General features: G+C 40.8%; 1 protein-coding gene across 1 annotated transcript; it reads right to left on the bottom strand.

Annotated features, from left to right (window-relative positions):
* Window positions 1–774: 774 nt before the first annotated feature.
* On the bottom strand, window positions 775–26,464 carry pde6d (phosphodiesterase 6D, cGMP-specific, rod, delta). The gene is made up of 5 exons (XM_061888040.1): window positions 26,196–26,464; window positions 7,327–7,415; window positions 7,118–7,243; window positions 4,181–4,286; window positions 775–1,563 (listed from the first exon to the last, which is right to left on the bottom strand). The coding sequence occupies exons 1-5, from the start codon at window positions 26,255–26,257 to the stop codon at window positions 1,482–1,484; spliced, it is 465 nt and encodes a 154-aa protein (XP_061744024.1). The 5' UTR covers window positions 26,258–26,464; the 3' UTR covers window positions 775–1,481.
* Between the last annotated feature and the right edge of the window lie 1,207 nt (window positions 26,465–27,671).

Below are 27,671 nucleotides of genomic sequence, written 5' to 3'. Positions count from 1 at the left end.
TCAGTTGACCTACTCTACACCATCATTTACCTATGTTTTCCGTCTTCTGCCTAGGTTGACCTATTATACACCATATTTTACCTGGGTTTGCCAACTTGACACAATCTTTTACCTATGTTTACTTTCTTTTTGACCTTATTTCATTGTTTACCTACTTTACACCATCTTTGACCTGTTAACTTTCTTCTGCCTCTGCTTACTTATTTTGCACCATATTTTACGAAAGTTTACCAACTTTTTTTAACCTCATTTTGCCTTTGTTTACCTACTTTACACCATCTTTTATCTATGTTGACCTTCTTCCGCCCATGTTTTACTTTAAACAATCTTTTACCTAATTTTACCAACGTTTTTACCTTTCTTCTGCCTGTTAACTTACCCTCCACACCTTTGTTTACCTACCACCTTGGCCACCCCTATATTACTTTATATGACCTCATAGCCAACAAAGACTAAACATTTTTTAACGCAACATTAAAATATAGGTTGCTGATGTCTTCTCAGTGAATACATTTTCATCCATCCATCCAATCTCTACCGCTTGTCTTGTCCGGGGTTGCTGGAGCCTATCTCAGCTGCATTTGGGCGGAAGGCGGGGTATTTTCAGTTGATTAAATTCAGACAAGCGTTATTCATTTAGTTTTTTACCTGGAGACCTAGTTGACAGTGCAGCTGACAGTCAAAGTAACAACTTAATAAAGTTGTGTGAATATAAGAAAGTGAACATGTGTGTTCCTGTGGGTGACAGTGACAATGAGCAAGCAAATGCACAACTATCACAACAACATGGTTTTAATCCACATGTTCAGTCTGAGTAAAACACCAGGCTATTTATTACACCGTTGAGTTAACACCTAAGAAAAAGCAAAGAAACCCAAAATACACGGAGGCAAAAAAAAAAAAAAAAAAAAGTTAACACTATGGAACATGTGAGACTAGTCTGCAGTCGCTCCTGGAGGAAGATAAAGGTGGGAGCACATGAAAGAATGCAATCAATGAATCACCTTGCTGACCAGATGTGTTACCATGGCGACCACAACTTAGTCTGCCGTCTCCATACCGGGCCTCACAGAGACCATCGCGAGAAAAACAAGTGACAGCACTTTTCTTCTGCCGCGGGGACAAGTGGTCTAGATAAGTCAAAGGTGGAAGATGGATGAGGAGGAGACACACACACACACACACACACACACACACACACACACACACACACACACACAAGCATAAAAAGGTTACAGGTGTGACGCTTGGTTCCTGAGTAAAACGCAACCTTGGGAGTGAAAGAGGACAAACTGTACAAATAAAAAGGAGCGCGTGGCTGACTTCATGTATTGACAGTCACAAAGAGGCGGGCCGGGCTCCTGGTGCTGGTCGGGTCAACAGGAAACAGGAAGCACGCGCAGCCAGCCGCCCACAGACACGCCTAAAGGGGGCGTTGTTCCTGGACCTCGGCGAGACGGGACGGGAAGGGAAGGCGGGCATCAGACGTAGAAGAGGCGTACCCGGGACGTGCTGACGTGGAGGTCGTCGTCGTAGAACTTGGTCTCGATGATCACGTTACCGCTGGCCGAGGGACAGGAAACAAACAGATAGCGTCAGATAAGTCAGGGTGTTTGTCAACTGCAGAGAGTACCAGGCCTTTATTCATATTTGAAAAATGCACGATTGTCTTCTCTTTTTTATAGCAATTGATCTTGTACCTTGGGGGTTTTAGCACGCCTGATGAACAAAATAGTACAAAACATCAAAGAGCGCCCACCCAGTTTGGGAGGGACTGAAACCTTTGGACAACATTAGCTTAGTGCAGGGGTCAGATACCTGCAGCTCTATGAGGCTCTTTAGCATCGCCTCCCTGGAGCTTTTTCAAATATGTATGAAAAAGGAAAAAGATGGGGGGTAAATTTATTTTTTGTTTTGTTGACACAAAGCTTCCTAATTGTTATAAATGCCACTGTTTAGATTAAACATGCTTCACTCATGAGAGGATTTGGCAAACGCCATTTTGTCCTACTAGTTTGAGCGGTCCTTGAACTCATCGTAGTTTGTTTACATGTACAACTTTCTCAGATGCTGCCACAGAAAGACGTGTTTTATGCCACTCCTTTGTCTCATTTTGTCCACCAAACTTTTTATGCTGTGTGTGACTGCACAAAGGTGAGCTTTGTTAATGTTTTTGACTTGTTGGAGTGCTAATCCGGCATATTTGGTCAATCCTTGACCGCAAGTTAATCGATGCTAACATGCTATTTAGGCTAGCTACATGTACATACTGCATCATTATGCCTCATTTGTAGCTATATTTAATTTCCTTTACTTATGTCCTCTGTGTATTTGATTTATATTTGCATGTCTCATGACACAATATCTGTATGTAATATTGGCTGCATTTCTCATAGTTGTTTGTGTGCCATGTTGTTCCAGACCACAGCAAACGATACCCAGCTTGCAAAGAATGTAACAAATATATTAGAAGAAGAAAGCCTGACGTTTCCTTTAACTTGGACACACACATCTATACCTTTGGTCATTCTGAAACACTCATTTCCAGGAGTTATCTCACCCTCTGAGTAGCCTCCATTTTAGTAATGATTTCCAATGTTGCAAAAATGTGTAGAATAAAAATTTAAATACAGCATTTCTGTCAACAAAGATTTGCGTCAGCCTTTGATAGTAGGCTAATATAACTAATATAGACACTTGCATCATGTGTTGCCTTCATTATAACACTGAGGGGCGGTTTAGCTCGGTTGGTAGAGTGGCCGTGCCAGCAATTTGAGGGTTGCAGGTTCGATTCCCGCATCTGCCATCCTAGTCACTGCCGTTGTGTCCTTGGGCAAGACACTTTACCCACCTGCTCCCAGTGCCACCCACACTGGTTTGAATGTAACTTAGATATTGGGTTTCACTATGTAAAAGAGCTTTGAGTCACTAGAGAAAAAGCGCTATATAAATATAATTCACTTCACTTCAGTTATATAAGATTTTTAAAGTCATTTTGATAGTAGGATAATACAACTAATATAATGAAGACAACACATGATGTGTCTATATTAGTTATATTAGCCTACTATCAAAATGACTTAATATAAGTGTTATAATGAAGACAACACATGATGTGTCTATATTAGCCTACTATCAAAATTACCTCTGATAGTAGGCTAATATAACTAATATAGACACTTCCATCATGTGTTGCCTTCATTATAACACTTATATAAGACTTTTAAAGTCATTTTGATTGTAGGATAATATAACTGATATAATGAAGACAACACATGATGTGTCTATATTAGCCTACTATCAAAATAACTTTAAAAGTCTTATATAAGTGTTATAATGAAGACAACACATGATGTAAGTGTCTAGATTAGCCTACTATCAAAATGACTTTAAAAGTCTTATATAAGTGTTATAATGAAGACAGCACATGATGTGTCTATATTAGTCTACTATCAAAATTACCTTTAATAGTAGGCTAATATAACTAATATAGACACTTCCATCATGTGTTGCCTTCATTATAACACTTATATAAGACTTTTAAAGTCATTTTGATAGTAGGCTAATATAACTGCTATAATGAAGACAACACATGATGTAAGTGTCTATATTAGTTATATTAGCCTACTATCAAAATGCCTCTAAAAGTATTATATAAGTGTTATAATGAAGGCAACACATGATGTAAGTGTCTATATTAGCTATATTAGCCTACTATCAAAATAACTTTAAAAGCCTTATATAAGTGTTATAATGAAGACAACACATGATGTAAGTGTCTATATTAGCCTACTATCAAAATAACTTTAAAAGCCTTATATAAGTGTTATAATGAAGACAACACACGATGAAAGTGTCTATATTAGCCTACTATCAAAATGACTTAATATAAGTGTTATAATGAAGACAACACATGATGTAAGTGTCTATATTAGTTATATTAGCCTACTATCAAAATGACAATATAAGTGTTATAATGAAGACAACACATGATGTAAGTGTCTATAACACTTCTATAAGACTCAATTTTTTGCGGCTCCAGACATTTTTTTTTTGGCTCTTTGAACATTTTAGGTTGCCGACCGCTGGCTCCGTGCAAGTGTTAGTTGGAGCAGGAAGTGACGATGATGTTGATGATGATGATGACGATGATGATGATGATGGTGCCACAGTGACTCACGTTAAGACGTTAGCAGGCATCATCTGGGACTCGGGCGCCGCTTCTATCAGAGACTGCCATGTGTTGGTGGAGTTGGGGATGACGAAGCCGAACTCAAAGAACCATTCTGCGTGCGCGCGCACACACACACACACACACACACACACACATCAACATGTTGTCCTGGTGTGTGTTGCCGTGAAACAGTCTCCGCTGTAAAGGAAGAGCGCCCTCGGGAGAGGGGAAACTTGTCTAATTAGCAGAGGGTTAAAGAGTTGAGGCAACTTCCATCAGGTGTAGCTGCAGCAGACATGAAGGAAACATGGCAGTATGTCCACAACATTCCCATCATTTTTCCCCAGGTACACTCTTCATTTACCTGTATGTACTCCTTATGGTCGGTGCATGAACAAATTGGCACACTCACTTACTTACAGTACACTAAGGACCTGATGTGCTCCATGTTTGCGTGTACTAAAACACGTGCAAACCTGACAGCACAGGCATAGCAGATCTACTCAAGTGGATGGCGTCCGTCATCAAAAGGCCCACAATGCCGGGATGAAAAGATGCAAATATAATTATTTAGTGATTTATAAACACTGCGAGCATAAAGCAGGTGTGAAAAGTAAGTGCAAACTGACACACACTCGCTGACGATTGACAGAGAATCCTACGTCACACGCGTGTGTGTGTGTGTGTGTGTGTGTGTGTGTGTGTGTGTGTGTGTGTGTGTGTGTGTGAACATATTTGCATTGTCTGTCAGGATGAAAAAAATACATTTGACATATCGCCTATTCAGCAACATCCTTTTAAAATGTTATAGCTGGTGGGTGACTTAAAGGGGAACTGCACTTCTTTCTTTTTGTTTGCCTATCGTTCGCAATCATTATGGAAGACATGACGGATGTATTTTTTAATGCATTCTAGCTCGTAAATAAACGTGAATAAAAACCCTCTATTCCGCCCATAAAACCCAATCAACAGCCATCCAAAAAGCGGCAACAATACTCCATTTACATTTCATGACTTGAATATTAACGGTGTATTAGTGATATTGTTATCATGAGTGCTTACTAGGGGTGTAACGCTACACAAAGGTTTCAGTTCGGTACGTACCTCGGTTTAGATGTCACGGTTCAGTTCATTTTCGGTACAGTAAAAAAACAACAAAATATAATTATTTGGTTATTTATTTACCAAATTTGCAAAATCTTCCACCAAAAATATTTTTCTTAGTGGAACATTTGATGTGAAGTAATGGGAACCTTGGATAGGTCAATAATTCATAACAACATTGATTTTGATTCAATACTATGTTTTGAGCAATGATAGTTAGAAAGAAAAAAAAAACAGCTTTGTTTAATTAGTCAACATTGCAACTTTTTCTAAATTACATTTAGCCTTTAAGCTTTTTTATTCCACTTTTGTTATGTTTTTATTTTAATAGTATTTTTAGAATGTGCCGTGGGCCTTTAAAACATTAGCTGTGGGCCACAAATGGCCTACGGGGCACACTTTTGACACACCTGCTATAGATAATAAAAAATTAAATCTGATAAATCTATGGATAAAAAGCAGAGCCTGGCGACACATGCACGTTTATCATAACTCTCTCTGTCTCTGCCCCTCCCTCACCAATGTTGCTGCTGCGCGCACAATGGGTTTTATTTTTAACCCCTTCTTAACCCTGAATGTACATTGTTAATACACGCAACCATAACTCAAAATGCCGGAAATTTGAGGCATTTAAGAAACTCCACCCGGACAGCCCCGCGAAAGAGGACATGTGCGGTGAAAAGAGGACGTATGGTCAGTCTATCGTAGCCCGGTCACTGCTACCACCGGACATGTCCTCTTTTGCTAGTATTCTAGCAGTGACCGGGCTAAGATAGACTGACCATACGTCCTCTTTTCACCGCACATGTCCTCTTTTTAATTTGAAGATTTGTACACCAATGTGTTAATGGGAAGAAAAAAAAAAAAATATATATATATATATATATATATATATATATATATACACACATACAAAGTGCTTCACTTTCTCCACATTGTTATGGTACAGAATTTTTCCAAAATGGAAAAATATCACTTTTGTCCTCAAAATTCAACATACAATACCCCATAACGAAAATATGAAAAGTTTCTTTTTTTTTTTAAATATATTGTAAATAAAAAAGTAAAAATAAAATAAAAATCACATGTACACAAGTATTCAATGCTTTTGCCCAATAGTGTGATTTTTGAATTTTTAATCAAATTGCAGGATAAGAAAACAAAACTTTTCACATTGTCATTTTGGGGAATTGTATATATAATTTTGAAGACATTAAAAATAATTCATTCCATTTTGGAATAAGGCTGTAACATAACAAAATGTGGGAAAAGGTGAAGCAGCGTGAATACTTTCCGGTATGTATGTATGTATATATGGAAGGGGAGGACTAACTCAAGTGAAACGATTTTATACAATTTTTTTTTTTTATTCAACTTGGATTTAAATTGATGAATGTTTTGTACGAAAACAAATTCATGGGAAATAAATTGTTACATATACTCTTTGAATGCCGAATTACAAGCGGCTTATGTGCGAATGTGAGTGTGAATGTTGTCTGTCTATCTGTGTTGGCCCTGCGATGAGGTAGCGACTTGTCCAGGGTGTACGCCGCCTTCCGCCCGATTGTAGCTGACAGGCGCCAGCGCCCCCCGCGACCCCAAAAGGGAATAAGCGGTAGAAAATGGATGGATGGATAAATCGGCTTACCTTTCTGAAACAATTGCGACCGTAAAAACAAAACAAGACAACCACTGGGGGGTAATTTGCTCTGATGTTCTTATCAGTGACGGAACAGGAAAGGGCTCGGACATGTTTGTCTTAAAATGCCATCCAATGATTGCCATTTTAAATCCGCTTCTTGACTAAATAGAATAAAAAGCGTGGATGCTGAAAGTCACCTTCTAGACACTGTCCCTTGAAGAAGACCTTCTGCTCCAGACGGAACTTCTCCAGCTTCTCCGACGAGGAAAAGTTGAGCTCTCTGGAAACCGCTTTGCACTTCAGGATCTTCTTGGGGACGCGAGCTGGGGACACAGGGAAGAGGTGTAACCACGGCAACGGTGCAAATTTGCAGGCGTGGAGGTCTACGCGGAGACCGTGAACGCACCTTCGTGTTCCACCCCGGGAACGGAGAGGTCCTCGGTCCCCTGCCACAGCACTTTGCCCGTCTCTGCGTCCCGAAGGTTCATCCAGTTCCTGCCAGGAGGACGTCAAGGACCACAAAGTCTTACCACAATTGACCAAAATGTCCCGATAACTTGAAACTAAGCTTCTTTATGACCTCCAACGAGGAAGTAACGTTGGTCACTGTTGGTCAGCTGGCAGTTTTACTACCAAGCAGTGCTGCCCCCTCAGGCCACCAGTGGTAACAACAGCTGGGTGTTGCTACTGAACACCATCCTCGCCTCAATCTCACAGCGGCTCCTGCACTCATCTTGTTTTTACCTGGGCAACATGGCTGACAACTATCACGGTATAAGTCTTTAATTATCTAATTATTGATATTTTTATGACTTATCAAAAATAAGGAAAAAACTATATCAAACGTAAAACATTTTTAATTCAAATGTAACCTTCCTCTGATTATAATCTACTCAGCTATCAAAGCAGAAAGGAAATGTCAACACAAGCATGAAAAACACTCGACAAAATAGTAAAATCACATTGAACACTAGTGAATTATATTTATATAGCACTTTTCTCTAGAGACTCAAAGCGCCACCCATACATGCAGTGTGGGTGGCACTGGGAGCAGGTGGGAAAAGTGTCTTGTCCAAGGCCACAACGGCAGTGACTAGGATGGCAGAAGCAGGGATTGAACCTGGAACCCTCAAGTTGCTGGCACGGCCGCTCTACCAACCAAGCTATGCCGCCTCAACACTAGACAATAACCTCTTCAAATGCCATCCATGCATCCATTTCCTACCGCTTATTCCCTTTGGGGTCGTGGGGGGTGCTGGAGCCTCTCAGCTACAATCGGGCGGAAGGCAGAGTACACCCTGGACAAGTCGCCACCTCATCGCAGGGCCAACACAGATAGACAACATTCACACACTAGGACCATTTAGTGTTGCCAATCAACCTATCCCCAGGTGAATGTCTTTGGAGGTGGGAGGGGCCTATCCCCAGGTGCATGTCTTGGGAGGTGGGAGGGGCCTATCCCCAGGTGCATGTCTTGGGAGGTAGGAGGGGCCTATCCCTAGGTGCATGTCTTTGGAGGTGAGAGGGACCTATACCCAGGTGTATGTCTTTGGAGGTGGGAGGGGCCTATCCCCAGGTGCATGTCTTTGAAGGTGGGAGGGTCCTATCCACAGGTGCATGTCTTGGGAGGTGGGAGGGGCCAATCCTCAGGTGCATGTCTTTGGAGGTGGGAGTGGCCTATCCCCAGGTGCATGTTTTTGGAGGTGGGAGGGGCCTATCCCCAGGTGTATGTCTTGGGAGGTGGGAGGAGCCTATCCCCAGGTGTATGTCTTTGGAGGTGGGAGGGGCCTATCCCCAGGTGTATGTCTTTGGAGGTGGGAGGGGCCTATCCCCAGGTGTATGTCTTTGGAGGTGGGAGGGGCCTATCCCCAGGTGTATGTCTTTGGAGGTGGGAGGGGCCTATCCCCAGCTACATGTCTCTGCAGGTGGGAGGAAGCCGGAGTTGAACCCACACATTCACGGGGAGAACATGCAAACTCCACACAGAAAGATCCCAAGCCAGGGATTGAACCCAGGACTACTCAGGACCTTTGTATTGTGAGGCAGACGCACTAACCACTGTACCACCGTGCTGCTTAAAGTATAACAAAATAGTGCCAAGTGTGAAAATGTGCGATACCACTGGCTTTCTTTCCGATCCGATACGAAGTAAAATTCAGGCCGATATCGGTGATACTGATATTTTTTTGTAAAAATACATCACGTGTCTGCTAAAATTTTTAAAAGTTGTGTATCTTCAAATAAAGTATCTAAAAAATGTATGAAAAAAGAGCAAAAAAATGCAATGTAATGAGAAAATGCTATTAATTACCGAGTCACCTATAGCACAAAGTTTTGTCCTTACATATATATTTCTGTTTTTAACATTTAAGACTCGGGTGTGGTTTGAACTCACAGCCTACCGGTCTCAGGTTGTGAGTTGAAACCCCAGCCGCGTCATACCAAAGACTATAAAAATGGAAGCCATTACCTCCCTGCCTGGCACTCAGCATCCAGGCTTGGAATTGGGGGTTAAATCACAAATGATTCCCGGGTGTGGCTACCACTGTTGCTCACTGCTCCCCTCACCTCCCAGGGGGTTGATCAAGGGTGATGGGTCAAATGCAGAGAATAATTTCACCACAGCGAGTGTGTGTGACAATCATTGGTACTTTAAAAAAAAAAAAAATCTAATCAAAATTGCACCCTTACACTTGACTTTTCAGTGAGCAGCTCTTGGTGGGAAAAGTATAGACACCCCCGGATTAAAATATTAGAAGCTCTCAAAATAGAAATAAAATGTACATAAAATATAAACAAAGTTTAGTAAGTTAATTAAAAAAATTAAGGTACCAACTTATGAATTAAATTAAAGAACAACAACAATAGACACTGTTAAATGTGTAACTGAACACATTTTAGACGCTAGGTTATGCAGCTACACAATAGTATTAATATTGTTTTTAGTCTATTTTTAACATGGGGGAAAAAATTCCAGTACAAGTGTAAGGTAAAAAAATAGCAAAAAAATCAGTATGTCATGGGAAAAAGCTGAACGTTCTAACCAATTATTAATAATATACTTAGTTACTAGTTATACCAAGCTGATACAGTATCTGATTTTAGTATTTATAACTAAAAAAAATATCAATATGTCCCTTCCATACTTTGAATTAGCGGGAAAAGTTTGTACACCACTGAACTTAAATATCAAAAGTATCAACATTTTTTATGGAGGATTGATATTGGAGCATAAGGATCTGGTATCGGTAGCATCGATCTTTCAGTATCGTACCGCACATCAGTAAAAGAGAGAAACCTAAGAAGAACTTTGTTCTGCAGGTTTAGTGCCAGAAAGCTGCAGCTGTGCTCTTGAGCAGTGTTTTTCAACCTTTTTCGAGCCAAGGCACTTTAGCGTTGACAAAATGCGGACGCACACCACCAGCAGAAATAATTATAAAACTCAACTCAGTTGACAGTAACTGGTTGTTGGATATGACTTTAAAGCATGAGCAAGCACGCATGACTATAGCTCTTGTCTCAAAGTAGGTGTACTGTCACATCACACCCTGACTTATTTGCACTTTTTTGCTGTTTTCCTGTGTGTAGTCTTTTACTTCTTGTCTTGCACTCCTATTTTGGCGGGTTTTTCTCTTTTTTTGGTATTTTCCTGTACCAGTTTCATGTTTTCCTTTGAGCGATCCTTGAACGCTATTCTCTACATCTACTATCTTTTAGCAATCAAGAATTTTTCAGGTGTTTTTATACTTTTTTGTGGGGACATTGTTGATTGTCATGTCATTCTGGATGCCGTCTCTGTTCCACAGTAAGTCTTTGCTGTCATCCAGCATTCTGTTATTGTTTACTTTGCAGCCAGTTTAGCTTTGGTTTGGTTCTGCATAGCCTTCCTTAAGCTTCAATTACTTTTCTTAGGGACACTCACCTTTTGTCTATTTTTGGTTTAAGCATTGGGCACCTTTTTACCTGCACGCAGCCTCCCGCTGTTTCTGACATCTACAAAGCAATTAGCTACCTGCTGCCACCTACTGATATGGAAGAGCATTACACGGTTACTCTGCCCAACTCTAGACAGCACAGACGGCGTGACGAAGTTGGGAGAGTGGCCGTGCCAGCAATCTGAGGGTTACTGGTTCAATCCCCACCTTCTACCATCCTAGTTGTGTCCTGAGCAAGACACTTCCCCCTTGCTCCTGATGGGTCCTGGTTAGCACCTTGCATGGCAGCTCCCACCATCAGTGTGTGAATGTGGAAATAGTGTCAAAGCGCTTTGAGTTCCTTAAAAAGGTAGAAAAGTACTATTGAAGTACAACCCATTTACCGACCCTCAACAACACGTCACCAATTACTGGTTTGCAAAAAATATTTTTAACCCAAATGGGTGAAATGACAATCTCCCACGGCACACCAGACTGTATCTCACGGTGCACTAGTGTGCTGCGGCACAGTGGTTGAAACACACTGCTGTAAAAAGGGTGAGCGCGGCTATGGTGGGGACGAGCGCCTTGTTTTACTGACAGACAACATTGGTCTGACTACGGTCCCTTTGAAAACATTCCAAAAGACTGCCATACTGTCCAGGTGACTTTTCCTCTGCTATCCACAATTACTTCAATTTGACATTTTTCTCACTCCATGCAAAGAATCAACCACCACGCAACAGGATGGTGCAACCAAACTTGATAGTTGATACTGTTAGCGAGTCACTCCCACTGATCAGCAATCACTTCCTGCGTTGCTCGGTTACCTGAGAGTAACCAGTGTCTTTGCTCGTGCAAAAACTATCAAACACATTTTCTATTGATATCGATTACGTGTGTATATATATATATATATATATATAGAGAGAGAGAGGGATATCGTTTTATCGGCCAGGTAAAATCTAGCTCACGTCCTGCCGCACTTCCTGGCCAAGCCCCTGGTGCAGGACCCAGCCTGAGAAGGACCCCGGCTGGAGTTGTGGAAGATTCTCCAGTGGGTGTGCTGTCACCTTCAGACAGCACTTGGTGTCACACACACACACTCGACTCCACGCCATCTGCAAGGCCCTTCAGGGACCCTAAACACGCACACACACTTTAAAACACACAGTTCTGGAACAATGAGGCTCGGCCCGCTGGCTCTGACAGACGCACAAAAGGCCGCTGCGTTTGATGCACTAACGTCTATTTGGACACGTCCACAGCAAGGTAGCCATGTTTTCTCTCTGCAGACACATTCACACGCAGTCTGCTTCCTGAACATGTGAGCAGCAGCAACACACGGGGAGACTCAGGTCCTGGCATCAGTGTGAGCTCTGTAGGATAACGCCTGCGTGAAAGGGTAACAGGACCGAATATAATCGGAATGAGTTGTTTTTTGGGGTTTTTTTGCGTGGCTGATAACTGCATGGTATTTACGCTAAAAGCATGATGACACAAAGATCATTGCTGTGATTCAACATACAAATGTACACTTAAAGACAAACAAATACCATTAAAAACAATTGAAGTAACAGGACTGTGCTGAGATCGCCCAACCGAGCCCCTCGTAGCTGAAGTATATTAGAAGACAGGAAAATTGTTTGAAAAATGACTTCATTTTTACACACACACACTTTTGTTTCATCTGACCACAGAACTTTCCTCCAGAAGGTCTTATCTTTGTCCATGTGATGTCAGATGAAACAAAAATGGAGCTGTTTGGCCACAATACCCAGCAATATGTTTGGAGGAGAAAAGGTGAGGCCTATGAACACCATTCCTACAGTCAAGCATGGTGGTGGTAGTATTATGCTCTGGGCCTGTTTTGCTGCCAATGGAACTGGTATTTTAAATGGGACAATGAAAAAGGAGGATTAGCTCCAAATTGTTCAGGACAAGCTAAAATCATCAGCCCGGAGGTTGGGTCTTGGGCGCAGTTGGGTGTTCCAACAGGACAATGACCCCAAACACACCTCAAAAGTGGTAAAGGAATGGCTAAATCAAGCTAGAATGAAGGTTTTAGAATGGCCTTCCCAAAGTCCTGACTTAAAGGTGTGGACAATACTGAAGAAACAAGTCCATGTCAAAAAAACAACTAATTTAGCTGAACTGCAGCAATTTTGTGGTCAAAAATGTAAGCAGAAGCTTGTGGATGGCTACCAAAAGCACCTTATTGCAGGGAAACTTGCCAAGGGACATGTAAGCAAATATTAACATTGCTGTATGTATACTTTTCATTGCTCACATTTTAGTAGAGCCAAAATAAATTCTCAAAAGCAAACTTCATGAATGTTTTTTGTGAGCAACAAGTATGTGCTCCAATCACTACATCACAAAAAAAATAAGAGTTGTAGAAATGATTGGAAACTCAAGACAGCCATGACATCATGTTCTTTACAAGTGTATGTACACTTTTGACCACAACTATATATGCGCACACACACGCACACACACGTGTATATATACAAACATATACACGCACATACATACAGTATATACATACATAATCACATACAAATACATACTGTACATATATACACACATACTAATATACACATCTGACACTGCCTATCATTCACAATCCTTAGAATGCATATAAAAAGCAAAATATGTTTTTGTGTCACCTAACTCATAAAAACAAGCAAAAGTCAGTTAACAATGAAGGTAAGGGGAATCACTCTAGTCCACCCACAAAACACCCTAAAAACCTCCTATCAGTTTTTGTATATACAAGCTGTAAGTATAATGTTGCTACCTATTTTGCTCATTTTAAGATAAACATATCCAGCAAGTTGCAAAACCCCACCTAAGTGCTAAATAAGAAATATAAACTACAAAAATAATAAAAACAATCACATACTGTATAATGTCTGCTCTCACTGGGATTTTTATATTTTCTTGTTTAGATGAAGAATTAATCACAATCCTCAAAGAGTTTTAAAAAGTGGTGCAAAGGAGCATTTTTTCGTGTCTTTCTCCCCATCTCAGGATATATGTTGGATGTCAAAGTTGGTCAACTTCTCGGTTTTGAGCCACATCTTTCTACTATCCGGGTGAGAGGCACAAATTATATTCTAGAATTAACTTTCAGAAACTCAGAGGTGAAGCAGCATTAGCTGTTGTATGTCAATACTGGAGCTGCATAAGCGAGTTAGCTCTCTGTGCTCACAGCGCCGCTGAAAGTACCGTATTTCCTCCAATTGCCGCCCGGGCGCTAATTAATTTAAATCCTCTTCTCACTCCTACGCTTTTCAAAGGCATGCGGTAATTATTTTAAAACATCTTCCCACTGCGGCACTTACCAAAGGTATGCAGTAAAAATTTGAGTGTGATGTAAGCTTGGACTTTAAATCCTACTGAATAGCTCTTAATCTTCATCCCTTTATGCGATTTCAAATTACCGGTATTGAAATCAGCCTCCTCCATTTTGAAAATGATGACAGGGGAAGTGTCACTCGTGACGTCACGAGTTTGACCAGGCGGTAATACTAAGCATGCGCTAATTATTTTGGGAAGAGAGTCTGACCCGGCAGTAATTAAAGGCCGGCGCATACTATATGCCCAGCGGCAATTCAAGGAAATACGGTAGTTCCTTAGAGTTAGCGCTCAGAATACCGTATCTCCTTGATTTGCTGCTGGGTATATAGTATGCGCCGGCCTTTAATTATTGCCAGGTCTAACTCGTTTCGCAAAATAATTATCGCAGGTCTAACTCGTCACGTCACGAGTGACACTTCACCTGTCATCATTTTCAAAATGGAGGAAGCTAATTTGAATAATTTGAAATCGCATAAAGGGATGAAGATTAAGAGCTATTCAGTAGGATTTAAGGTCCAAGCTATTGAATATGCTAAAAAGAACAGTAAGCAGCTATGTTTTATTAATATACCGTAGCTGCGTGTGTCAAGTATGAGTCATTAAGTGACTCCCGCCTCCTGGTGGTAGAGGGCGCTAGTGATCCTTCTTGCGACTACTCGGCTGCAGAAGAAGTGACAACAAGCAGCTATCATTTATTTTTTCCTCTCGCATGCACTTTTAACATGGAGGATTACATATCTAAAATAGAACACTTTTCTAAACTGGACTTTCAATTGGAGGTAATAAAGAAAGATCTCCATCAAGACAGAGAGTTTTAAAACTGAAGAAAGATAAGGAAGACTACTATAAACAAGTTATCAATGCTTTTGATCAGAAGGAGCTGTGCATGGACTTCATTTATAAGTAAAGGTAAGACCATAATAACGTTTTTTTTATTAAATGTGCTTTTCAAGATGGTATCCTTACATCACACTAAAATTAATAAGCCCAGGCCTAAATTTACCGCATGCCTTTGGTAAGTGCCGGAGTGAGAAGAGGTTTTAAATTAATTAGTGCCCCGGCTGCAATTCAAGGAAATACGGTAATATCGCTAATACTTTGCTAATTTGAAGGTCCAAAGATTTAAATGGACTATTACTGGCTTTTTTTTTTAAAAAATTTAGAGGGTGCAATAGATTACTGCTGTTAGCTTTATTGTTAGCTGGCATTTCTTTATGATTTACAATGCACAAACAAAGGAAAAACTTATATTACATATGAATTGTGCAAAATTGTGCAGTCCCTTGTAATAAAAAAAATGGAGCTGTTAATTCAATCCTTAATTTTTACATTTTGGAGGGGGTTACATTTTGAGACCCCCTTGTGAATAACCGGGTTATGATCACGTATTTGCAGCTCCTCCACATCGAGAGGAGCCAGATGAGGCGGTGCGGGCATTAGATCCGAAAACCCACCCAACGCCTCCCTGGGGAGGTGTTTCGCCGAAGACCCAGGACAGAGTGGAGAGACCGAGTCTCCCAGCTAGCTTGGGAACGCCTCGAGATCCCCCAACTTCAGAAGAGCGCAAGAAGATTGATCACGTTTTTAGGAATTATCACAAACATCGGGTGACTAAACAGCCTCATTTTTAAAAAGAAAAAGCACAAATGGGCCGGGATTTTTTCACAAATAAAAACATGCCTTTTTTTTTTTAGCAGAACTCCACAAAAAGGTTAAAACGGCGAACGTGCGTGGATTGACAGTCTTCTATTTGCAGTACGTCATACCACATGTTCAATGGTCTGATTGCAGGATGCCATGTGTTGTGCTTGACCAGTCTTTCTCTCAGGGAATAAAACATAATGGTCCAATCCAAAGTTCTTTTGGATGACATATATGTTGAGTAAAAAGAACCCCAGAGCCAGAATTGGGACAATACCAGGTTTTACTGAAGCTTCAGTAGACCAGCCCTTACAACGCAACCATAGCATCAGCAAGCGAGGTCTAAATTTAAACAAAAAGAGTCGGCTTATGTAGAGTGAAAATAGCCCCTCTCGTCCAGAAAGGAGCACAGCTGCTTCTTCAAAGCAGATAAGAAACTAGCCAAAACAGATCTGTGAGCCGACACACAGGAGCCCTTAAGACAGACCTGGGCAAGTATAACCTGGTGGCCGCATGCGGCCCGTTAAGCTTTTCAATCTGGCCCGCCGGACATTCCCAAATAACTTTTTTAGATTTTTAAGGTGGAAAGTGTAGTTACCATTATGATGTGTAGTGATGTTTTCTAATGACTGTAAGTCTTCAACTACTTTCAATGGTTGGAATCTGCACTTTTGCATGATATACTAGTTATTATGGTAAGCACACACACACACACACACACACACACACACACACACACAGTGATGTGAATTATATTTATATAGCGCTTTTCTCTAGTGACTCAAACCATTTTTACATAGTGAAACCCAATGTCTAAGTTCCATTTAAAGCAGTGGCACTGGGAGCATGTGGGTAAAGTGTCTTGCCCAAAGACACAATGGCAGTGACTAGGATGGCAGAAGCCAGGATCAAACCTGGAACCCTCAAGTTGCTGGCATGGCCGCTCTACCAACCCAGCTATACCGGCCAAAATGGCCCCAAGACACATTTTTTTTCTTTAAATTTGGCCCCCCCAGAGTCAAAATAATTGCCAAGGCCTGCCTGAAGACAAATCAAAGAGTTTATTAGCGGACTGATTGATTGATTGATTGATTAATTGATACTTTTATTAGTAGATTGCACAGTTCAGTACATATTCCGTACAATTGACCACTAAATGGTAACACCCCAATAAGTTTTTCAACTTGTTTAAGTCGGGTTCCACGTTAATCAATTCATGGTAGAGGTAAGACATAAGATACAAGCAGAGAGATCACGAGAAGACACACTACATGGGAAAATACTAGCTGCTTTAAACATGACTGTGCATTTAAAGAGAACACTTACAAATATCTCATTCTCACACATGCAGTAAAAGGCAAAAGGTGGATAAAAGGTGATTTGTGTTTAAAAAAAAAAAAAAAAAAAAAGAGACTTGCAGTTCTCGCCTGCCCGCCACCAACCCATCCCCCATGCTTTTCCTGCTGAAGTGTGCTGACATGAAAGGTTCTCCTAATCCTCTCAAGTCGGACTAAATCCCGCATCAAACCTGTCACCCTGCTCACCTCAGCCAGGTGAGCGCGCAGCCACGTCACCTGACGGAGAGGCCGTGATGAAGTCTTTAAAAAAGTAAACGACACTAAACGATGACTTTTCACTGGGGGGCTCATTAGCCCGCGCGCGCACACACACACACACACACACACACACACTCAGGGGAGGGAGACCTGATGGTGTGCGAGGCTGCGATGCGAACACGATGGAGGCCAAACGAAGACAAACAGCAAAGCATTTTAGTAAGAAATGAGCACTGGACTCAAAGCAGTTGGCTGCACACAAGTCACATGACCCACTCAGGAAGTGGCAAAAAAAAAAAAAGTTAAAGTGGACTCTTAAATAGTTCCTGAGCAAGGCAGCATGGACTGAAGAAAGTAAATCCTGTTCCACTCAATCATGGATTTAAGTATTACCTCACAACACCCAGAGCCTCACACACACACACACACACACACACACACACACACACACACACACACACACACACACACACACACACACACACACACACACACACACACACACACACAGTTTGGGTGCCGGCAGGAAGTTTGGAGCGCACGCCATTAAATCATGACAACAACCCACTAAGGTTGAGTCGACCACATTTGAGAAGAATAGTAGGAGCCAGCGTCGATGATGCAAGACTGTCATGGCGGGCAGCAGTCTTCAGAGGCTTTCTTTCCCCTTTGCTGCTTTGTGCAGGACACACAATGCATCTTTCATAGTCTTTCAGCTTGCAACACGGTTTAGGTACCGCTGCAATATTTGTCTTCATTGACACACTCTCACTCAAGTCTTCTCATAAACTCATTTGTTTGACGCTGACCGCCCTGAACAAATTTGGTACGCCACAAATACATTGATTATATGTGGAGTAGGGATTGGTACCTTTGACATTTGAACCAACATTTTTTGAATGCTCATGTAGCAATAATGTCTTTTATTAATGAACATTTAACACTGAACTGATAACTGCTATTTCTTACACTTTTTAGTCTCTTTTGCAAGTATGCATTTTTCCAGTTTGTCCTCCGTGTTGCGTTAAAAGACGTACCGTACGATAGAAATTACCTATACACACAAACATTTGGCCGACGATAGCGCTTTTAATGCTATCGTTATATCGTGATAATGCATGTTGACGACACATTTGAGTTCTGTGTGCTGGCAAGCAGACAAAAATGTCAACGTAGTAAGCGGCTAACGTGCCTCCACAGCGAGAAGCTGCTTCTAAATCAACCATTCTCAGTCATGGCGACAAATAAACTATGTTTCTTATAATTATCATCAACACTGAAGGACTTGAGAACTAGACATAGCTAAACAAAACAAAAAGGCATAGCAAACTGACAGTAAGGATACCAAGTCAAGTATGAGAATTTGCAAGTCGCCGAACCGCCGATAAGCTTGAGCGGATCTGAGGTGCTTGAATGTCCAGTGTCCAGAGAGTTTTTGGATCTTGGAACAGTTCGAATCGGTTGAGAAATGTAGGATATGGAGAGGTTTGTATATTGCCCATTCATTTTTAATAGGGGGAAATTCCTGGTAGTTCCAGGTAATCAGAACTTTTTCGGAACCAGAAAAATGCTTGCTTAAATGTCCAGGGTGAGTGGAGTGTGTGGATGTTGGAACGGTTCAAATCGGATGAGGAATGTGGGATATGCAGTCCAATTTATTGTCAATGGGGAGAAAATTACCGGAAATTACGGAAAAATTAAAACATCTGGTCGGAATCGGGTTTAAAAATTATACATAATTTTGAAAATTTAGGGCATTGTAGAACTATGCGTATGTTCATTCATTTGAGAGAGAATTTCCTGGAAATTGTGGGAAACCGGGAATTTATTAAAATATTGATATGAGAAGAATTGTCTTGGAGTATATGTATGGGTTGGTGTTGGAGTTTTTGAAATTGGTTGAAGAAAGTTGACATAGTAAGTTTGAATTGAGAATGGGTATTTCGGAATTCCTGGAATTTCGGGAAAACCGGGAATCTGTAGAAAAAAGCTAACAAAAAAAAACATCCTTTGTCCCAACTAAGGGGAATGTTTTGAAGGCGGAATGCCCAAAAACAGTTGAAAAAATGGGAACTGTGAGAAGTTTCCAGGAAAAGGGAAAACAGGTCTATGGAAAACAGAATTCTAGAAATTCCTGGAATGTTTTTGAACTTGGAAAATGGTCATTTGATTGTCCAAGCTGTGTGGAGTGTGTAGATTGTGGAACTGTTCCAATTGCTTGAGAAATGTAGCAATTGTGCACTTTCGAAAAACGGTCCATTCATTTTCAATGGGCAAAACGTCCCGGAAAAACGGGAATTCTGCGTAATCTGGGATTTTTATACTTGAATTATTTTCGATGGGATGAAAACTCTGGGCTGTGTTGCGCCCCTGGAAATAACACAATATGCAGACATCAGTAGCTGAATTAGGGAGTCTTTAAATTCATTATAGGCCATCTCCAATAGGAAGTAGTCTTTGCCATTCATTTAAAAGTTTTCCTTTGGCTGAGCCCTACAAAGTATTGATACAATAAGTATTGTACTTATTACACACTGCCTGATTTGATTGTAACGTGCATCTTAGTTGCTACTTTTGATGACTTAATTTGGAAGTGTTGCTTATTGTTTATCGAATGGATACCCGCCCACCCACCCACCCACCATTAGCTGATGCCAAGGTGACCGCTAGTCTTCTTGGGGTCCATATAAGAGCATACAAAATAAAAATACAAAGAATACATACATTACCAAACATTATACAAAAGTACAACATAAGATAACAAAGCTAGTTAAAGCCAGTACGTAGTGAGAGATTCATGTGCGATGGCAAATGGTGTTGAAATCTTCAAGTACAATCGCCAACGCTACCAAGTAGCAGGTATATGACAATGTCATTTAGCATCAAGCTAGCGAAATTTGACTTGTGAAGCCTTCCTTTTGAACGATTTCTATCAGGCCTGCTTGTTTAGTCGGCCTGAGTCGGTGCCAGGTTTACAACAGAAGTATTGACGTAGCGCTTAATTTCACGTAGACGGCTACCCGATCACAGGGAATATGATCTGGGACCTATAAAAGTACCGAATTCGGTACACATTCCTAATTCGGAAGCTCTTATCTTGAAACCTTTTACATTGAAAAGGGCCATTTTCTATCAGTGCACAAGCTATATAAGAAATATTTGAAGCTTTAATGGCTTTTCTTACTTGTTTTGTTGATGTTCTGATATCATTATAGTCACAATGACAGCTGTGTTTATTTAGTACAAAGCATTTGACCACTAAACATGTGAGCTAATGAACTAACTGATTCAAGACAACAGGTTAATTGACACTTTGGATAAGTTTACATTAATATTCAACTTATATGTAAACAACATGCAGACATTGAGTCAACAACAAGTTAGAAATACTGATAGTATTTTGCCTCATTTAGGTGTCCATTGTCAATTATGCAAATTGGCTGCTGACATTAACAAGACCCCCACAGATCAGGAGCAGGTCTTCGGGTAACACTGCACAATATGCAGCACCCGTCCGTACCTTGCATTGAAAAACGGTGGAAATGTGGCAGTTTTGGCCACTCATACAGCCCTAAATAGTCGAGTAACTTCATTCAACGTTACGTACATAGTTTACTTATTGAGGTGTACTCAGCCAGCTGCCATCTGAAAGACGGTGGAAAGGTGGCTTCCTGACTAGAGGCCACTTTGACAGATGTACGATAACTCATTATTTATTAACTCTACAGGCAGGAAGATGGGATGAACAATCCGTGTCATCATCCTCCCGCTACAGTGTAAAGGAAATCCACTTAAGAGGGCCGGATGTTCTCCAAAAAAAACAAAAAAACAGAAAAGGAGAAACAGGGCAACACATGGTTCCGTGCTCTAGGTGGCGACGTGGGTCTAGGTTTGGGGGCGCCTTAGCAGCTCCCTGGAACTTTTTCAAAAATGTATGGAAAAATAAATGTTTCGTTTTAATATTGTTTCACACAAACCTTCCTAATTGTTATAAACGCCACTGTTTATATTAAACATGCTTCACTCATGAAAAGATTTGGCGAGCAGTTTAGTCCTAATTGTGGCGGTCCGTGAACTCAGTTTGTTTACATGTGCAACTTTCTCCCAAGTTGCCACAAAAAGATGCGTTTTATAACAATTCCTCTTCTTCTCCTCATTTTGTCCACCAAATGGTTTGTGCTGTGCGTGAATGAACATACGTGAGCTTTGTTGATATGGACTTATTGGAGTGCTAATCAGGCATATTAGGTCAGTGCATGACTGCAAGCTAATCCATGCTAACATGCTATTTAGGTTAGCTGTATGTAGATATTGCATCATTGTACCTCATTTGTAGCTATATTTCATTTATGTCCTCTGTGTATTTAACTTATATTTGCATGTCTTATGACACATTATCCGTATGTACTATTAGCTGCATTTCTCATAGTTGTTTGTGTGGCATTTTGTTCCAGACCAGAGCAATCATTACCCAGCTTGCAAAGATTGTAATACATCCATCAGAAGACAGCCTGCCATTTCCTTTAACTTGGACACACATCTAAACCTTTGGCTATTCTAAAACAGTAACAAACCTCTGAGAAGCCTCCATTTTAATAATGTTTTCCAATGTTGTAAAAATGTGTAGCATCACTATTACATTTCAACATTTCTGTCAGCAAAGATTTGCATCAGCCTGTGGAACAGTCATTTTGATAGTAGGCTAATATAACTAATATAGACACTTTCATCAGGTTTTGTCTTGATTATAATCCTTATATAAGGCTTTTAAAGTCATTTTGATATTAGGCTAATATAAAAAAAAACATTTCCATATGAGTTGGGAAATTGTGTTAGATGTAAATATAAACAGAATACAATGATTTGCAAATCCTTTTCAAGCCATATTCAGTTGAATATGCTACAAAGACAACATATTTGATGTTCAAACTCATAAACATTTTTATTTTTTGCAAATAATCATTAACTTTAGAATTCGATGCCAGCAACACGTGACAAAGAAGTTGGGAAAGGTGGCAATAAATACTGATAAAGTTGAAGAATGCTCATCAAACACTTATTTGGAACATCCCACAGGTGTGCAGGCTAATTGGGAACAGGTGGGTGCCATGATTGGCTATAAAAACAGCTTCCCAAAAAATGCTCAGTCTTTCACAAGAAAGGATGGGGCGAGGTACACCCCTTTGTCCACAACTGCGTGAGCAAATAGTCAAACGGTTTAAGAACAACCTTTCTCAAAGTGCAATTGCAAGAAATTTAGGGATTTCAACATCTACGCTCCATAATATCATCAAAAGGTTCAGAGAATCTGGAGAAATCACTCCACGTAAGCGGCATGGCCGGAAACCAACATTGAATGACCGTGACCTTCCATCCCTCAGACGGCACTGTATCAAAAACCGACATCAATCTCTAAAAGGATATCACCACATGGGCTCAGGAACACTTCAGAAAACCACTGTCACTAAATACAATTCGTCGCTACATCTGTAAGTGCAAGTTAAAGCTCTATCTACTATGCAAAGCGAAAGCCATTTATCAACAACATCCAGAAACGCCGCCGGCTTCTCTGGGCCCGAGATCATCTAAGATGGACTGATGCAAAGTGGAAAAGTGTTCTGACGAGTCCACATTTCAAATTGTTTTTGGAAATATTTGACATCGTGTCCTCCGGACCAAAGGGGTAGCGAACCATCCAGACTGTTATCGACGTAAAGTTCAAAAGCCAGCATGTGTGATGGTATGGCGGTGCATTAGTGCCCAAGGCATGGGTAACTTACACATCTGTGAAGGCACCATTAATGCTGAAAGGTACATACAGCTTTTGTAACAACATATGCTGCCATCTATGCGCCGTCTTTTTCATGGACGCCCCTGCTTATTTCAGCAAGACAATGCCGAGCCACATTTAGCACGTGTTACAACAGCGTGGCTTCGTAAAAAAAGAGTGCAGGTACTTTCCTGGCCCGCCTGCAGTCCAGACCTGTCTCCCATGGAAAATGTGTGGCGCATTATGAAGCGTAAAATACGACAGCGGAGACCCCGGACTGTTGAAGGACTGAAGCTCTACATAAAACAAGAATGGGAAATGATTCCACTTTCAAAGCTTCAACAATTAGTTTCCTCAGTTCCCAAACGTTTATGGAGTGTTGTTAAAAGAAAAGGTGATGTAACACAGTGGTGAACATGCCCTTTCCTAACTACTTTGTTGCAGCTAAGAAATTCTATGTTAATGATTATTTGCAAAAAATAAAGTTTATGAGTTTGAACATTAAATATATTGTCTTTGTTGTGCATTCAATTGAATATGGGTTGAAAAGGATTCGCAAATCATTGTATTCCGTTTATATTTACATCTAACACAATTTCCCAACTCATATGGAAACAGGGTTTGTTTATATATATATATATATATATATATATATATATACATACATACACATACACATACACACACACACACACACACACATACATACATACATACATACATAATAATAATAATAATGGATTAGATTTATATCGCGCTTTTCTATTTTTAGATTGTCAAAGCGCTGACAGAGAAGTGGGTACCCATCATTCATTCACACCTGGTGGGGGTAAGCTACATCTGTAGCCACAGCTGCCCTGGGGTAGACTGACGGAAGCGTGGCTGCCAGTTTGCGCCTACGGCCCCTCCGACCACCACCTGTCATTTATTCACCAGTATGAGCGGCACTGGGGGCAATGGTGAAGTGTCCTGCCCAAGGACACAAAGGCAGCGATTTGGAAGTCAATAGGTGGGAAGCGAACCTGCAACCCTCAGGTTTCTGGCACGGCCGCTCTACCCACTACGCCATGCCGCCCCAATAGATATATATTAGGGCTGCGAATCTTTGGGTGTCCCACGATTCGATTCAATATCGATTCTTGGGGTCACGATTTGATTCAAAATTGATTTTTTTTTTCCCGATTCAACACGATTCTCGATTCAACACCAATTATTTCCCGATTTAAAATGATTCTGTATTCATTCAATACATGGGATTTCAGCAGGATCTACTCCAGTCTGCTGACATGCTAGTAGAGTAGTAGATTTTTGTAAAAAGCTTTCATAATTGTAAAGGACAATGTTTTATCAACTGATTGCAATAATGTAAATTTGTTTGAACTATTAAAGGAAGCAAAAATATGACTTATTTTATCTTTGTGAAAACATTGAACACAGTGTGTTGTCCAGCTTATGAGATGCCATGCAAGTGTAAGCCACTGTGACACTATTGTTCTTTTTTATTATTTTTATAAATGTCTAATGATAATGTCAATGAGGGATTTTTAATCACTGCTATGCTGAATTTATAACTAATATTGATACGGTTGTTGATAATATTCACTACTTTTGGTTTGTTGTGTGTGGTGTTTGTGTCTCCTCTAATTGCTCTGTTTATTGCAGTTCTGAGTGTTGCTGGCTCAGGTTTGGTTTTGGAATTGAATTGCATTGTTATGGTATTGCTGTGTAGTGGTTTGTTGGATTGATTTGAAAAAAAAATAATAATCAAAAAAAAAAAAGATTTTAAAAAATGTGAATAGATTCCGAATTGCACAACGTGAGAATCGCGATTCAAATGCGAATCAATTTTTTCCCACACCCCGAATATACATATACACACACATACATATGTATATATATATACACACACACACACACACACACACACACACACACACACACACATATATATATATATACATATATATATATATATATATACACACACACACATACATACATATATATATATATACATATATATATATATATATACACACACATACATACATATATACACACACACACACACATATATACACACACATACATTTACATATGCGTGGGTTCCCTTTGGGTACTCCGGCTTCCTCCCAACTCCAAAGACATGCACCTGGGGATAAGCCCCTCCCACCTCCAAAGACATGCACCTGGGGATAGGCCCCTCCCACCTCCAAAGACATTCACCTGGGGATAGGTTGATTGGCAACACTAAATGGTCCCTATTGTGTGAATGTTGTCTGTCTATCTATCTGTGTTGGCCCTCTGATGAGGTGGCGACCTGTCCAGGGTGTACCCAGCCTTCCGCCCGATTGTAGCTGAGATAGGCACCATGGCCCCCAAAGGGAATAAGCAGTAGAAAATGGATGGAAGGACATACACACACTTTTACAGCCCCGGGGTGAGAAAGATTATTGACCCCTGTTATACACGCCAAGTCAACACTGCATATCAAAAAACTTGCTGACCGGGAACTTTCTGAATACTGAATATTGCATCGTCACGACATTAGGACAACTGGATCCGGTGCACAGTGCACCATTTCAACCCTCCACTCCTTTTCTGTTCCTGTACGAGGCTGCCATTGCGCGGCAAGTGCAAGAAGGTGACGTCACGCATGTCTACACAGCTGGGACAGACAGGCTCGCCGTCACACGCAGACAACACAAGTCCAAGTCACCTAGAGAGACGTCACCATCACCATCACCATGACTTAGCACTCAGCAGCAGCTCAGATGTGAGCCTCGCTGGACTTGGCTAGAGAAGAGCCATATATAGATATCATCGACACAGACACGGACATGTCTCCTGCATGTCCCGCTGCTAAGACGACAAGCCGCCAGGTTAGCCACATATGCTAACACGCTAACCTGCGGGACCTGGCACCGCGGGGAGAAGACAAAGGTGGTAGGGTCACTTGGAAGTCACGTCAAGGAGGTCCTGCGTGGGAGACAAAGGTGGTAGGGTCACTTGGAAGTCCCGTAAAGGATACAGTTTGAAGCCCTTCATTATTTCCTTGGCCCGGTCCTCGTCTGAAGACATGTCTCCACTCATCCTCCTTAGCTCCCACAATTAGCCGCTAGCTCTCCTCAAACACAGCCTGAAGGTTGATTGCAGCGCTCGCAGTTCTGCTAAAAAAAAAGAGCCGTCAGAAAGTAGATTTGTGGGCGAGCTGCTGCCCGGCGAGCAAACTCTCGGAGCGGCGGGAGTTCAGAGTGCAAGCTAGCGCTGATCCGATAATGCAATCAGCTAAATATAGTTAGCAAGGCGGCTGAGCGACAGATGGCTCAGCCAATCAGAGGTGGCGGGGAATTGACCGCAGCCAATTACAGGAGGGCATGCAGAAACACGGGCGTGGCTTGAGAAGAGTAGAGACGCGTCACCCCGGGCAACGCGACACTCACACGCGCACTCTCAGTATTGCTGCAAAACACGCTTTGGACGAGATTGGACTTTACAGTACAGAGCAGGGCTCCCTAAACCCTGGGACTTTACTGTACAGAGCAGGGCTCCCTAAACCCTGGGGACAAACGGCCACATTGGGTTAAAAGACAAAATATTGGTGCACACGTCTTGTCCCTTTTTCTTTCCATACCTGCTGTGCCAAATACTAAATATATCTAAACATTTCATACAATCAAATAGAATAGAATAGAAAGTACTTTTTTGATCCCTGGGGGAAATTCAGCACCACAGTTCGCTCACAATAGACAATAAACACTTAGGTATTTTTTACATGTGAATAATATGAATACAATGTATTACACAGAATTATTCACATGTGAATCATATAAATACAGTCTATTATACAGCATTATTCACATGTGATTATAAATACATGTCTATGTATTTATACATGTCCCCCCTGAGGGAGGTGGGGGGGGTTGCCCACATATGTGGTCCTCTCCAAGGTTTCTCATAGTCATCATTGTCACTGTCACCGACGCCCCACTGGGTGTGAGTTTTTCCTTGCCCTTATGTGGGCTCTGTACCGAGGATGTCGTTGTGGTTTGTGCAGCCCTTTGAGACACTTGTGATTTAGGGCTATATAAATGAACATCGATTGATTGAGCATTATTCACATGTGAATAATATAAATACAGTCTATTATACAGCATTATTCACATGTGAATAATATAAATACAGTCTATTATACAGCATTATTTACATGTGAATAATATAAATACAGTCTATCATACAGCATTATTCACATGTGATTATAAATACATGTCTATTATACAGCATTATTCACATGTGATTATAAATACATGTCTATTATACAGCATTATTCACATGTGATTATTAATACATGTCTATTATACAGCATTATTCACATGTGATTATAAATGCATGTCTATTATACAGCATTATTCACATGTGATTATAAATACATGTCTATTATACAGCATTATTCACATGTGATTATAAATACATGTCCATTATACAGACCCGCTCGACATCCATTGCT

This window comes from Nerophis ophidion, linkage group LG26, assembly GCF_033978795.1.
Source record: "Nerophis ophidion isolate RoL-2023_Sa linkage group LG26, RoL_Noph_v1.0, whole genome shotgun sequence".
NCBI classification, from domain to species: Eukaryota; Metazoa; Chordata; class Actinopteri; order Syngnathiformes; family Syngnathidae; genus Nerophis; species Nerophis ophidion.
Note: the sequence above shows the minus strand (reverse complement) of the source record. Positions and strands in the feature narration are given on the sequence as shown.